Source organism: Grampus griseus (assembly GCF_964374135.1).
Source record: "Grampus griseus genome assembly, chromosome: 18".
Lineage (NCBI taxonomy): Eukaryota > Metazoa > Chordata > Mammalia > Artiodactyla > Delphinidae > Grampus > Grampus griseus.
In genome coordinates, this window is record NC_139012.1 from 62,521,050 (window position 1) to 62,536,453 (window position 15,404).

Consider the following 15,404-nt stretch of genomic DNA (forward strand, 5'->3'; position numbering starts at 1 on the left):
TAAGAATTTTGACAGTCCCTCGGTATGGGATCTAGTTATAGTGTGCTCTTCCAGGAAGGAGGTAGCTGTGTGGGTGGGTTTTAATCCATGTATGTAGGTTTTTAAAATTTTTTAATTTATTTTATTTTTGGTTGCGTTGGGTCTTTGTTGCTGCGTGCAGGCTTTTCTCTGGTTGCGGCAAGCAGGGGCTACACTTCGTTGCAGTGTGCTGGATTCTCATTGCCGCAGCTTCTCTTGTTGCGGAGCTCGGGCTCTAGGCGTGCAGGCTTCAGTAGTCGTGGCACACGGGCTCAGTAGTTGTGGTGCACGGGCTTAGCTGCTCTGCGGCTTGTGGGATCTTCCTGGACCAGGGCTTGAACCCGTGTCTCCTGCACTGGCAGGCGGATTCTTAACCACTGCACCACCAGGGAAGCCCCGTGCATGCAGGTTTTAATCTCTTTTTCTAGTCACACTATATGTGGTGATTCCCTGATTGGCTGTTTTATTAGGACCATGGGAGGGAAAATAGGTTATTCTTCCTTCCCTATTTTTCTACACGTAAGAGAGTTTAATATACGATGGTCTCTTAGTAGTTTATTTTTTTGTTAACAATCTAGGGATTTCTATGCAGATTTAACCAACGTTTTACATTTAGTTGGTTATAAGCTAATTAATTAGTATCTACCAACAACCAGGTACACATAGGACAATTTCTGATTTATGAGTTAATAACCTTTCACTCTTGTATCATTTTAATATTAGGGTATTCAAAATGTTTCTACAAATCAGGAGTTTGATTTTCTTTTAATAACACTTATTTAGTAGGAGACTGGGCTGCAGTTTTCGTTGGCACTGACAGTTACCGTGCTGTAGAAAGACCGTGTACCTGGAACCTGACTTTAGAGTCTCAGCGCTGCCTCTTGTTTTTTGCCTTGGAGAAATCACTTCATCCGTTTCCTCATCTATAGGATGAAGATCATAATTTCCATTCCACAGTGTTCTTATGAAGGCAAAATGACATAAATATAGGAACTGTTCTTCAAAGGCAAAATTGGGTTTAAGGGAGACACACACAAAACTGGATTTAAGGGACCCTGGGCATGGTGAGGAACTGGACATCTCAGAAGGGAGTGGGGAGGAGCTTTTTATGGGGTTTGAGCTAGTATTAGTAGTCACCGGGTCCAAGTACTGTAAATAGACCTTGAATACCTTTCCCCCCAATTCTACTTCCAAATCCCAGACTTCCCCAAGTGGGGCGGGGGTGGGGGGCGAACTCAACCCCAGGGCATATTCTGTGATTTTTGTCCATGCTTCACATCCCCCAAGATGGCAAGTTTTGGAGAAGCCATTCTTTCATCATTGCAATCTTCTTGCAACCGCTCCTTGGTAAGTGCTTAATGCGTTTGCTAATTAGAGAAGGTCCCTATACAGGGTGCCGGACATCAGAAGAGTGAGTCAGGCTAGCGGCTGATAATTTAGAGCCATACTTGAGTTTTTCCTTCTCTCCAAAGAAAAGGGCAGTGGTGTTTTTCCTAAAAAGAAACCTTGAATTGGGTGGCTAGTGTTCGGCCTAAAGCCTGCAAAGAAATACATAGATGCAAGGTGTGGGTGGGTGCAGTAGTTAACTATTTTGATTGTGCTGCGTCTGGAGCAGCGCGGGCGCCCGCCCCACCCACCCCGGGTTGTGGGGTGCGGGGCGGACAGTCGTCTCCGTCCCCCCAAGCCGCTGTGGCCGGGCCTCTGGTCCTGAGAGATGCAGATGAAGCGGTGTGAAGGGTTGGGCTTTTTTTTTTGTTCCTAAAAATGCAACGAACAAAAAAAAAAGTACAACAATCCAAACCCAACCATCTTGTTGCGCGCCGGCTTTCTTCCCAGGCGGCTCCACCGGGGACAACGCCGCCTCCCGTCGCCCGCGCTCGGTCCAGGCCGACCCCGCGGGTCTGCGCGATCCACGTCCCCTTCCGGGCGCCCGGGGAACGGCGCTTCGCGGGCGCGCGCAGCCTCTCTGGAAAGGAGAGAAGCCAGCAGCCAGCAACCCTCCCCTCTCCCAGGCGCACCGCGGCCGGCGGCGGTCATCGGTGGCGGTTGGAGATACCGGAAGGACTCCGCCTCCCCTCACCCACTCCCTCCCCGGGGGAAAGGCGAGGCCTAGCCTCGGAGGCGGACCGAGGTGCCGGCGGAGGAGGGCCTTGGGGCGGGGCCCGTCGGCGCCGCGAATCCATTTTGCAGCCGTTCCGACTCTTAGCGCGCGGTGCCCGCGGCTGGAGGACTGGCCGCGGCGCGCCTCCCGGTGGGTACCCTCCAGCGGCCCCGGAGGTCCGAGATAAGTACCCGCCGCCCGGGTCCTTACGGGGAAGGGGGGTGGGGACTTGCCCTGGCCGGGCAGGCACCTGCGTGAGTCGGGGGGGCTGGCGGAGAGCTCAGTCGGCGCTCCAGTCCCGGCAGCACAGCGGAAAGCAGCCAGGCCCCGGAACGGGGGGATGGGGAGCAACGGCGTGCGGGTGGGCGGCGGGGGCAGCGCGTCCGGGCTGCTGAAAACCTGGTCCGCTACCCAACACGCCTGGGTTCACTTCCAGCGCCTCGGGATCGCCTACAAAAGAAAAGGCGACCATGAACCGGAGTCAGAGCACGCGACCACCCCCTGGCACTGAACCTGGGGAGGCTGCCTGGCCCCGTGGGAGGGCGCCCTCACCGAGAAGCTCCTTAGCACAGAGATGGCCAGCCTCTCCCATGCTCCTGGCTTTTTCATCAGGTCCTAGCAGGCTGGCTTTATTTGTGGGGGATGATTGAAAAAATTGAGGGTGAAGACTAAGGACCCTTTGCACATAAATGCATAATACCCTCTCTTTCTTTGTTCTTTCTTTACAGTAGCCTCCAGTCACGACGTGGGAAAAAAAAAACAAACAAACAAACAAAACCAAAACCTGATTGCTCTGCCCTGGGAAATTGTAACCCTGACCAATACACCTGCTTGCAGGGGACAGAGGTAAACTACAATACTTTTCCCTACGTTAAAAACAAATAAACAAACAAACAAAAACCAACAAAAAAAGAAAGCACCCAATTTCGTCAGGCCCAGAACCTTTCAAAATTGAACTTTGTGCAGAATGTATGTGTTCCCACCCTCATGGATGGTCTTTGTTCTTTTCATATTTTGTCAAAACTCAGAAAAATTGATTATATACTTGGAAATTCTTTATGTGACAATTATTTGAAACATACTATAATCCAGAGATTCACACTGCAAAGGAAAAGAGGCTACAGCAGCTTTTCTTTCTTTTTGATAATAGGTTTCTTTTTCCTTCTGTGTCACTGCTGCTAGGGCTTATACAACAGGGCTTCAGTTTTCTGACTCTACAGACCTTTATATAAAAGGTATTTTAAATGCAGAATTTATTTTACATAGCCACTTCCTCTGGTAGAACTTGATGGAGCTATTGATTAATTGGTTATACTTCTGTCTTGCACAATAAGCACATATGTTTCTTCATGCTCTCCTATCTTGCCCTAAAAATACCATCTTTTTTGCACCAGCTGATGCACTAAACCTCTCTGGCAAGTCCTTCCATAACACCAGGTTATTTTCATTCTCTACATTTATTGGTTACCTGGCCCTGCTTCTGCCATAGCTGTTGTTCAGCTATGCCCATTTCCACGAACATGCTTTGTACCTGCTATGCTATTGTAATACTTACTTTGTCCTCCCTTGAAATTACAGTTCAAGGAGTCCAACTCTCCTTTAGGACCTTTCTTGGTTAATACACTCATGCTCTAACATAACACTGTAAATGAGTATTTACAGTTTTCACAGTATCTATACACATATGTAATTAAACCACCTTACACTGATGTAGCTCAGTAGTTTACAAAATTGTCACACATTACTTAGTCTTTCCAAGAACATTATGAGGTAGGTACTGTAAAAATCCTCATTCCATGAAGGGTAAAACTAGTGCTTAAAGGTAGGTATTCAGATGCAGGTTCAGTGCTCTTTACCCTTCACTGGAGAACCTGTTACAACCTACTTTGTAAAAATTATAGAATTTTAGAAGGGATTTAGAGAGCTCATGCTTAAGGTTCTCCATTTGATGAATGAGGATACTGAATTCCTGACCCACTTTCTGGATAGTGCTAAGGTCTGAGAATTGGGAAACTCAGGTCCTATGCCTTGCTTGCTGTGTACAATTTGGGGGAGCAGGGTAGGCTCAGTTTTTTCACTTGTAAAGTTAGGTATTTAGCTAAATGATCTCTAAGATGTTTTTAAGCCCAGTACTTCTGTTTTATTCCTACTCCATAACTTTTAGCACCATATATTCTTATATATTGGTAATACGTAGACACATACTAATATTAACTGCCTTAAACTGTTTTATATTTTAAACTTAGGTAGGTATGGTAAAAAAGTGTATGGTAAAAAACTATGCCTTTTTCTTATTTTTTTACTAAGCTCTATAAACGTATGATTCTGTTGTAAGGTTGGGAATTGCATGGAGAGGTGGAGTACTGTCATACATCATTGGTCAGAGTTCAGAAAGTGGTATGCCCTTTCTAGAGGGAAACTTGGCAGTCTTTTCAAGAGCCTTAAGAATGTTCCTACTCTTTGACCCACCTAACAGTTGGACTAAGACTTTTTACAGAACGTTCATTAAAATGTTATAATCCACCCAAAACAAGCAGTCAATAAGAAACAGCATATCCATAAGATAGACGGTCATGTTCTAGAAGAATTTATAATAGGGGAAATGCATATGATAAAACAAGTGAAAAAAGTGGATACAAAGTTGTGTTATGCTTCCAGTTTTGTTAAAATATGTGTGTGTGCAAACACACAGTATTGGGAGGAATGTGCCAAAATAATGTTAGAAGTAATATACCAAAATAATAATAATGGTTATTCCTTGCTGATGTAACTATGGGTAATTTTTTTCCTGTATTTTCTGAATTTTCTGTAATCACAAATTACTTTTATAATTTTAGAAAAACAAAGTCCACTTGCATGGATAACCTCTCCAACTTCAGTATGGTGTCAGCTTTCTATGTCCTTTTGTAAGGCAGTTATCACACCTTTTATAGTAACAATACCTTTGTAAATGTGCTATATTTCTGAATTTAGGGCAGGAATTGACTTTTGGCTTATATTTCATCTTTTAAAATATCATTGGATTATCCATTTTTGTTACTCATGAAAGACACTGCCATTGTCATTACCTTGCCTTGGGATTTTTAGATACTAGAATGGTGCTAGAGGAATAGTACTCATAACAGTTAACTAAAAACAGGTGTCCTTTGACATACAGAATAGTTACATTCCAGTTAAGCCTTCTGTAAATATAAAGCAAATTCCCATAATGTGAACGCTTTCTAGTTCATTTGCATTATAGATGTAAATATATTTCTAAGGAAAAGTTGAACTGAAAACTTTTGCCAATAGTTTAAATTATTGTCTTTCCTGTGGCATAAGCACCACAAGTATATCTCCTTGGCAGTAACCTGGCTCCCCATTTAAAACTCCCAGAGGAGCTCTTCCTTTCTTCCCCTGCATATGTGCAGTATTGAATATGAGTGAGGAGTGCCAACATAGTATTATAGAATACAGCCAACCTAAAAATTGCTTAAAGTTTAGCATAATTAGCTTTCTACTTGAAATATTTTCTAGATCAGTTTTACTTAGAATAAAATGCGTATGTAATTCTACACTGAGCAAAAGGAACTTTGTTCAGACCAATTACATTTCCATCTCAGAAGTAAGTGCTTATTAGCAGGTAGGTAGTACTTATTAGTTATGCACTAAATACTTGTTTTCACTTGGCACAGTATTACATACTACGTAAATAATTTCACTTATCTACATAGATCTAGCTTGCTGTGTACTGAATGCTAGACTTTGACATCACTTTCTGAAAGCTGGAATTAACCTCAAATGCAGAGCTAGATGATGAAAACTTTTAATAGATACCAACCTGTTGGGGATAATAATTTAGGTTAATGATTGCCAAGTTTATTGTTGTGAAAGAAGACAATTTGTTCTAGGGGTAGAATTTTGCTACCTTCATTTAAACCTGTTTACATTTATTTGGGAGAAAAGGAACCAGACATTTCTAGTTTGTAAAACCTTTGCAGAAGTCAGTAGTTCCAATTTAAGTTAATTTTAACTCTTAACAGGTAAAGATAAGTAATCTGGGTTTGGTTCCTACCAGACCAGGAGAATAATTTGGGCTATATGTATGTTTCCTTCAAATTCAGACCCTCATTATATTCAAATTGATTTCACCTGGATGGGAGAGAATGGGATTCACCACCATTCGGTGTCCTCATAGATTTCTCAGTAGTTGTACAAAAATGGGATAGGGATATCTGATCTAGCTGGTATCCTAAAACTATTGATTTAATGCTGCCGATTTACAGGATTACAGAATAATATCTTGGGTGATTATCAGGTGACACAGGGAAAAGAAAATAGGGAAAGAAACATAAGAAGTAAGGTAAAGAGGAGGTGTGAGATAAGGAAGGAATAAGAGGAAATCAAAAGATTGCATTCCTTGAAATAGAATGGGGAAGATGAGTTAAAAGAAGAATAAACAAAGGAAAAGTCGAGGCAAAATAGTGGCACAGAGAAGAGAATGAAGGAAAGGAAAAAACTCATTTTTTCCAAGTTTTTCTGGACTATGAAGGTAATGACCTAGTTTTTTGTTTTTGAGACTGTCACCTTAGTCCAAAAACTTGTGAATTTTCTGAGTAGGTAGGCCTTCCAAGCTGCTGGACCTTCTGTACTAGGTTTATTTTGCCCTACTTATCAGGAATTCTACTAGAAATACCTTGGAGGAAATTTTGACTACTACTTATTCTAGGATAATGCCAGAAAAGGTAAGTTACTTATATCTTATATGGACACAAAGGTAAATTATATTTTGTTTGCAAGGGCCACATAACAATTAGATGAGCTATTTTAGATGCTATATGTGGTATATTTATTTTATTTTTTTATGGCTCCTTAAGGTTTTATTTAAACATCTTTATTGGAGTATATGGTATATTAATTTTAATATTCCTTTTTTAAGTTATCAGAAATTTTGTCTTTTTCTTAATCTCACTTTATCCTGTTTGGATCATATAAGTTTGGGAACAGTCTCTAAAAGCCAGAATGAGGTGTTAATAACACATTGATATAGAGTATTAAAAAAAAACCCCAAAACTTGAGGGCTTCCCTTGGTGGCGCAGTGGTTGAGAGTCCGCCTGCCGATGCAGAGGACGCGGGCTTGTGCCCCTGTCCGGGAAGATCCCACATGCCGCGCAGCGGCTAGGCCCGTGAGCCGTGGCCGCTGAGACTGTGCGTCCAGAGCCTGTGCTCTGCAACGGAGAGGCCACAACAGTGAAAGGCCCGCATAGCGCAAAAAAACAAACAAAAAAAAAACAAAAAAAAAAACCTTGGTAAATAATTTTCATATATTGTTAGATACCTTTCAAAACACTTATTCAATGAGGAGAAAAACTAATATGTATAAGTGGTTTGTCAAAGGTCATAGACTGAGAGCAAAACAAGTATGTCAGTCTCCTCACAGGGCTTGATCCAGAGATTCCAATAATATATTTTTTATTTTATAAAAGATAAAACAATATTACAGCAGATTAAACTCTCTGTGAAATTTATCATAGTTAGCTAATGTTTTTGAAGTTTTACTTTTTTAGCTCAATATTGTTTTCTTATTATTGGTCCCCTCTTTAGGTTTTTTTTTCCAACTTTTTATTGTGAAAATTTTCAAATATACTGAAAATTAAAAATATATTACGGAGGGCTTCCCTGGTGGCACAGTGGTTGAGGGTCCACCTGCCGATGCAGGGGACACGGGTTCGTGCCCCGGTCCGGGAAGATCCCACATGCTGCGGAGCAGCTGGGCCCGTGAGCCATGGCCGCTGAGCCTGCGCGTCTGGAGCCTGTGCTGCGCAACGGGAGAGGCCACAACAGTGAGAGGCCCACGTACCGCAAAAAAAAAAAAAAAAAAAAAAAAAAATTACAATAGATATCCTTACATCCTCTACCTAGATTCAGTAGTTGTTAATAGATTCTTAGTAAGTTTCAAGAAATGATTATTAGTGGATCTCATACTAAAATATCAGTATACTACTTGAAAATACAGTATACAACTTGAAAATAAGATTAACTAGTGGGATGAGGGGAAGTGGTTTTTTTTTAAAGGTGAGCTCTTTTATTCCAAGCTTTGTTCCAAGATAAGGTTGATTGGTGGCTGTCTGTTTAGTAGAGCTCACGTAATTTAGTTTTGTCTATGAAGTGAGTTTCAGAATTTGCTATCTAGTTACTTGTTAGGTATTTAGATACTGCTTTGAAATTCCTGAATTCAAAGATGCCTCAAAGCAGGATGGAAATTTGATTTAAATCTCTCAGATATAAGGTATAATATATTGGCTTTTCTTTTTCTTCTGTAATGGGATTTGGGAAAGAAATCATGGGTATTATTTTGAACTTTATTTTTTTTTTTTCCCTCACCACCATCCCCTACCTCCTGACCCATAGCGGTTTCACTTTTAATGGCTTTATTGAGGTGTAAATTCCCACACCGTATGTTGAGAGTTTAGCTAAGCTACTGCATGGCATTGCTGCCTCCTTGGCATCTGTTTTGTTTGACCAAGCAGCCTGCAGTGACCTTATCCTGACACCAGGTCCTCGTACAGGTGCCCACCCTGGAAAACAGCCCGCAGAGTCACAGGCGTGTGTAAGTTTCTGGCATGACTTCCCCAACAGCCCATGCCTTCCGCATTCTCCCCTGAGTCCGAGGGCCTTCCCCTTGCTCATCTCTTAGATAAGACCCCTGTGAAGTACCAAAACCCTGCTCTTTTGGTTTGAATTTGCCAGTCTGGCCTTAGCCCAGGAACCCGACACCACTTCACTTTCTTTACTTAAGTAAAGGCATTCACCCCAGGTCCCGTTGCTCTCTGCACTCTACCTTGACCTCCCCATGGGGCCCCTCCTGCAGGACTTGTGAGTAATAAACTTCTCTGTTTCAGTTTCTCTCATGGTCTATCATTGAACCATGGCTCACTATCTGACACCTTGTGGTCCACTTAACAAATGATATTTTAACAGTCATAACACCGTACACTTCACTCATTTAATATTTTGAACTTTATATTGCTATCAACTAATGAAGTTCAAAGATTTAATAGGAAAGTTTCTTTTAATTAAAAGGTTTTATTTATTTTTTAAATAAATTTATTTACTTTTGGCTGCGTTGGGTCTTCATTGTTGCACCCAGGCTTTCTCTAGTTGCGGCGGGCAGGGGCTACTCTTTGTTGCGGTGCGCGGGCTTCTCGTTGCGGTGGCTTCTTATTGCAGAGCATGGGCTCTAGGTGCGTGGGCTTCAGTAGTTGTGGCGCACGGGCTTAGTTGCTCCGCAGCATGTGGGATCTTCCCGGACCAGGGCTCAAACCCGTGTCCTCTGCATTGGCAGGTGGATTACTTAACCACTGCACCACCAGGGGAGCCCAAAAGGTTTTATTAAAATTACCTTTTAAGAGTGAATAAAATGAGCACCTGTTCAATTGTAATCATTTTGGGTTGATCATACAAAAACAAAAGGGCTTCCAGGAGGGAGAAGTCATATATATTAGCTTTTACTTCTATTTTATGACTCCTTTATAAGTGTTGGCTTTTCCATTTTTAATATTCTGGTTGTTGTGTTACTGTTTTCATTTGCAGAGACTGTTGTTGCTATATACCTACTCAAGGTTGTATTGATCAGTTTTCATAGTCTTCCTTAAGTGTGGATATCTTGAATGTTTGCTTAAAAATAAATCTGTGGTGGTGTTATACAACTGTGCCTTTGTCAAAACTCATAGAACGGCGTACTGAAAGGAGTGAGTTTTATTCTACATAAATTAAAAAGTATATTTTAAAGTATAAATATGGTAGGAAAATGAAGTGGAAAACCAGAGAGGCGGTAGGTAACTAGGTATATATTTGGCTACTTTCTTTGTTGGTATAAAACTTGGGAAATTGTTGGGAATTCCCTGGTGGGGCAGTAGTTAGGACTCCACGCTTTCACTGCTGAGGGCATGGGTTCAATCCTTGGTTGGGGAACTAACATCCCAGAAGTCGCATGGCGTGGCCTAAATAAGTAAATACATAAATAAGTAAATAAATACATAAATCTTGGGAAATTTTTAATTCAAAAGAAGAAATGAATCTTGGAAAACTTATTTGCCTTTATATACTTAACTTGACATTGGTTAAGTTGAAATTTTATCACTGGTGAACAGTAATTTTGTTCACATAAAATTTCTTGATATCTATATTTGTCCCCCAGAAAGGGGGGATATGTACTTTGGTTTCATCAAAGGAGTAAGCTCAATTGATTTATTTAGATTTTTATGTGTTAGCCACACTTTAGAAAAGGATCTATAAGTTCCTTTACTGTGAAAAGCATACCCTTCACTTAGTGAGACTAAAAACCTTATTATGTATTTTCCTTTAAAACTTTTAAGGCAACAAACTTGCCATGGTTTCTTGGGTTGTTAGGCTATATGTCTCAGTTTTCTCTAAAAGTCAGCTGTGGAAGTGGTCACATAGTTTTGTGATTAAAGTTTTGAGTATAAAGCTAAGAAAAGAAAATAGTGTTTAGTTTTAATGTGGATTAAAATGAGAATCTTTAAATTATAAACCAAAATTTGTAAGTTATATCACGAAAAGTGGAACAATAGGATCTACCATGATTTTGATGCAATTTTTTTAAAAAAGGGACTTTCCAAATACCAACTTTTTTCCTCTGGTTCATTTTAAGAGCTGTAAATTGATTGTGGCTTTGGGATGACTGTTTATTATTTCTAAATTTTCCTGTTTGTGACATTTTCCTTTTGATCATACTTGATTGCCTTAAAATTCTTCTTGGTCCCTCAGTTTTCTCCAAAGTTTCTCTTTGTCTTGGGTGCCTTTTTTCTCCTTCTCATGACAAAACTTGGTATCCTTTGTTTTTCCTTTTATTTATTTAATGTGCTTGGATAGGATTCTCTGGAAGTGTTAACCTTGCAAGGATGAGTAAATTAGGTTTACTTTATTGAATGCTGCTGCCACTACTTTCCTGTTCCTACAGTTTACTCCAAAATCTAGCCTTAGCATAGAATTCTTAGGTGAAAGATGACAGAGATCAATGGAGGTGATAAAGTGTAGAACCCCAGGACTAGTGATGGAAGATCATCAAAAGTTTTCCTTCTTTGCTCTAAAGAGTCAGAATGTTTTATAGCTGCTTGATAACTTCTTAGAGAGCACACTAACCTCAGTCTCTGTAGCCGTTCTCTTCTCAGTGCTTTTCAAAGGTTGTATGATTTGCCATGTCACAAAAGATTTTTCAGAAAAATAAGCTTCGTCACCATTTTTGCCGTGTAACACTAAATTTGACAGAATACTCTTTGCTTTAATTCTACATATATATGTATTATATATTTGTTATACATATATCTCTCACAACCTAATAGAAAACCATAAACTAATTAGTCTTGCAAGTTCAGCTTATCTTTTAAATACTATTTATCTTCTAGATTGTAGCTCCAATTGTGATTCTTAAAATTACTGTTAAAATTTATTCACTTCCTGGGACTTGCCTGGTGGTGCAGTGGTTAAGACTCCATGCTCCCAATGCAGGGGGCCCAGGTTCAATCCCTGGTCAGGGAAATAGGCCCCACATGCATGCTGCAACTAAGGAGCCCACATGCCGCAACTAAGCTGGCAAGCTGCAACTAAGGAGCCCACAAGACGCAACTAAGGAGCCCACGAGCCACAACTAAGGAGCCCACCTGCCGCAACTAAGACCTGGCACAACCAAGTAAATAAATAAATAAATAAATAAATATTTTTTTAAAAAGAGTATTATATAATAAAAATTATTTACTTTTGGTTATAAGATGGCATAGAGATTAGTAGACCCTATTTTGTTACTTTGGTGGTAATGTTATATGTGTGTGTGTATATATCCCTCAGTAAACTGAATGAGGACATATTTAGCACTATTTTTGGTTCTAAAACTTCAGGGATAAAAGTTTTAAAGTGTACATTTTGAAAGAATAAACTTGAATTGAGAATTGGTATTCTCTATGGTATCCTCTAGGTCAGAGATCTCAAATATTTTGGTTGCAGGACCCCTTTACACTTAAAAACTAAGGCTCCCAAGAGCTTTTATTTACATGTGTATTATGTATAGATATTTAACTGTATTAGAATGTATGATTTATAACATGCATTGGTGATTTGAACCAATTAGTTCACTGTGTAATATAGATCTCCAAATAGTGACATATTTCATTATACACGATCTCTCCTCTAAAAAAGCCAAAGCCCACATGTTAATATCACCACTTGTTTCATTACAAGCTCTTAAGTGGCAAATATGTTTTCCAAAATCCAATTTTCACTCAAAAATTCAACTTTTTATCATTGGCGAGAAATACTGTCATTTGTTTCCCTTGAAGTGATGGGTTCATTTTGTTCATTTTCAAAAAAAAATCTGTCAGATACCTAAGTCTGCACAGCCATAGTTCGTCATTTGTTGTTTCAAGTAAAAATGGTGTTTCACGAAAAAAGCGGCTGATTTAGCTTGTAGCTCAATCACCTAATTGCTTTTCCTCCAGACAGTATCTGCTGGTATGCAGTAGAAATGCTTTGTGGTTACTTCATATTTTGTCACACAAAATATTAAAAAGACATGTCCACAAGGATCAAGATTTAGTAAAATGAGTAATTTTTACTGCTTCATCTAGAACATTCTAAAATGAAACTGGCTGCCCTCACCCCTGCCCCCACCGTGGGTACGTGGTGGTGAAGAATACAATAACCAGGAATCCGGTTTGGTGCTACCTATTGCCTTGTTTGATTCCTGCTAAGGCTCCAGCAGTGTCTACTCACCATTGCTCCTTTTACAGTGCACTGTCAACATTGTGCCAGAAGTAAATAACATCTCAGTATTACTATGAAAATAGTATTGTCCTCACAGATGCCCTGGAAGAGTCTTAGGGACGCCCAGGTTTGTCCCCACTGGCTTTGATTACTGTTCCAGTGGTTTGAAAAAATATTCACTTAATTCTCAAGGGAAGAATGAATTGCAGCTGTCTCATTTTATGTTTTTACCTCTGATTTTAATAATTGTAATCTTGCCTTTGAAATAGAAAAATATGCCAGTTTTTAATAAAAGTCTACATGACAGTGCATGCTTGGATTTATATTTCTGTGCTGCTTTCTTTAAATAGCATACCATTTTATAATTGTGGGCCCAGACTAAAGAGCTCATTCTCTTCAGACACTGAGTGGCTTTGTTTCTGACAGCTAGTAGTCAGCTCTGTTTTAAAACAAGCAGTTGGGTCCTGCTGGCTCAACTTGCAGTTGTCCTAGTCCTAACCCTGTCTCAGCCAAAGACTGTTGTTGGAAAGCCCACACAAAGGCCTTGTGTACAGGGAGCCCTACTAATAAGGAGCGTGTTCTAGTCCCAGCAGATTAAATCTGCTTTGGTGTGCATTCCCTTCACAAATTTCTCACTTATTTTCTTTGTTTGGTTATTTCAGTGAAAAATCATTTTTAATGGCTGTGAAGATAGTTTCTTCTAACTAGTCCGTAGTCCAAATGAAGGGGTTACTGGAGTAAAATAAAATGTTTCTTTCTCTCTGGTAGGAGATGTGATGGAGCTGCTTGAAGAAGATCTCACGTGCCCAATTTGCTGCAGTCTGTTTGACGATCCTCGAGTTTTGCCTTGCTCGCATAACTTTTGCAAAAAATGCTTAGAAGGGATCTTAGAGGGGAATGTGCGGAATTCATTGTGGAGATCATCTCCATTCAAGTGCCCCACATGCCGCAAGGAAACTTCAGCCACCGGGGTCAGTAGCCTGCAGGTTAATTACTCCCTGAAGGGTATTGTGGAAAAGTATAACAAGATCAAGATCTCTCCCAAAATGCCAGTGTGCAAAGGACACTTGGGGCAGCCTCTCAACATTTTCTGCCTGACTGATATGCAGCTGATTTGTGGGATCTGTGCTACTCGTGGTGACCACACCAAGCATGTCTTCTGTTCTATCGAAGATGCCTATGCTCAGGAAAGGGATGCCTTTGAGTCCCTCTTCCAGAGCTTTGAGACCTGGCGTCGGGGAGATGCTCTTTCTCGCTTGGATACCTTGGAAACTAGCAAAAGGAAATCTCTACAGTTGCTGACTAAAGATTCAGATAAAGTGAAGGAGTTTTTTGAGAAGTTACAACACACATTAGATCAAAAGAAGAATGAAATCCTTTCTGACTTTGAGACCATGAAACTTGCAGTTATGCAGGCCTATGACCCAGAGATCAACAAACTCAACACCATCTTGCAGGAACAACGAATGGCCTTTAACATTGCTGAGGCTTTCAAAGATGTGTCAGAACCCATCATATTTCTGCAACAGATGCAGGAGTTCAGGGAGAAAATAAAAGTCATCAAGGAAACTCCTTTGCCTCCCTCTAATTTGCCCTCAAGCCCTTTAATGAAGAACTTTGATACCAGTCAGTGGGAAGACATAAAACTAGTAGATGTGGATAAACTTTCTTTGCCTCAAGACACTGGCACATTCATTAGCAAGATTCCTTGGAACTTTTATCTGTTATTTGTGGTAATCATTCTGCTGGGCTTTCTCATTTTCTTCAGTCCTACCATATTCCTAGAATGGTCTTTATTTGATGAAATCACAACTTGGAAAGACAATCTTTCAAACTTTAGTTCCTACCTGACTAAATCAGCTGATTTTGTAGAACAATCAGTTTTCTACTGGGAACAGTTGGCAGATGGGTTTTTCATTTTCAGTGAAAGATTAAAGAATTTCACTTTGGTGGTGCTGAACAATGTGGCAGAATTTGTGTGCAAATATAAACTGTTATAAAATCTGTTTGAAGTACATAGTTCTGTGTCCTTTGTTAGAAATTTGTCAGAATACAGAGTGGTAGTTCAGATTTGGTCAAGATTCCAGTCAGATATTTTCCTCCACAAGTATTCCTTTCAAAAACAATGTCCTACACATGTTGTTGAAATTAGGTAGTATAAAGATAAAAGTGAAATTTAATAGTGTAGTCCTGAGCCCTCCTTCCTTTTTAAAGTGCTTTTGAAATAAGCATCCTACCCCTAATACTGGTTGTGTTTATGCTATGAAAAAAGGGGATGTGAGAGAGTACATGATTTAATATTGATGAGGTAGTGTAATAATGATTGTTCTTAAGCATGTAATAAAGACTACTCTTGTAAAGCAACTTTTTTTTTGAGAGTGAACATTCTTTAAAAAGGAATAAGATATGGATTGAATTTCCAACTTTTTCTGCAGAGGGTTGATTTCTTTTTTTGGTACAATGTAAGTCTCATGTAAACAAAAACTGGCATTACCTTATGCGAAGTTTACGTTTTAAGGAGGGTGGA

At 40.1% G+C, this 15,404-nt stretch overlaps 1 protein-coding gene and 1 long non-coding RNA gene across 6 annotated transcripts in view; one reads left to right on the forward strand and one right to left on the reverse strand.

Annotated features, from left to right (window-relative positions):
* The first annotated feature begins 2,194 nt into the window (after positions 1-2,194).
* On the forward strand, positions 2,195-15,232 carry TRIM13 (tripartite motif containing 13). Of its 5 annotated transcripts, none has more exons than XM_082675998.1 (3): positions 2,195-2,295; positions 2,556-2,965; positions 13,646-15,232. In XM_082675998.1, exon 3 carries the CDS (start codon positions 13,654-13,656, stop codon positions 14,875-14,877), a length of 1,224 nt encoding a protein of 407 aa, XP_082532124.1. In that variant the 5' UTR covers positions 2,195-2,295; positions 2,556-2,965; positions 13,646-13,653; the 3' UTR covers positions 14,878-15,232. The 5 variants fall into 5 exon arrangements, with proteins under 5 accessions (XP_082532124.1, XP_082532123.1, XP_082532126.1 ...); XM_082675997.1 differs by having other exon boundaries at positions 2,215-2,269; positions 2,848-2,965; XM_082676000.1 differs by having other exon boundaries at positions 2,217-2,269.
* LOC309836160 overlaps positions 2,554-15,404 on the reverse strand; it is a 36,705-nt gene continuing 23,854 nt past the window's right edge. The window contains exon 5 of the long non-coding RNA XR_014298109.1: positions 2,554-2,569. This is a non-coding gene — a long non-coding RNA (uncharacterized lncRNA). The remainder of the gene's footprint in view (positions 2,570-15,404) is intronic.

Coding starts and splice junctions, on each gene's coding strand:
- TRIM13 (XM_082675998.1), top strand. CDS start 13,654: ATGGAGCTGCTTGAAGAAGATCTCACGTGCCCAATTTGCTGCAGTCTG.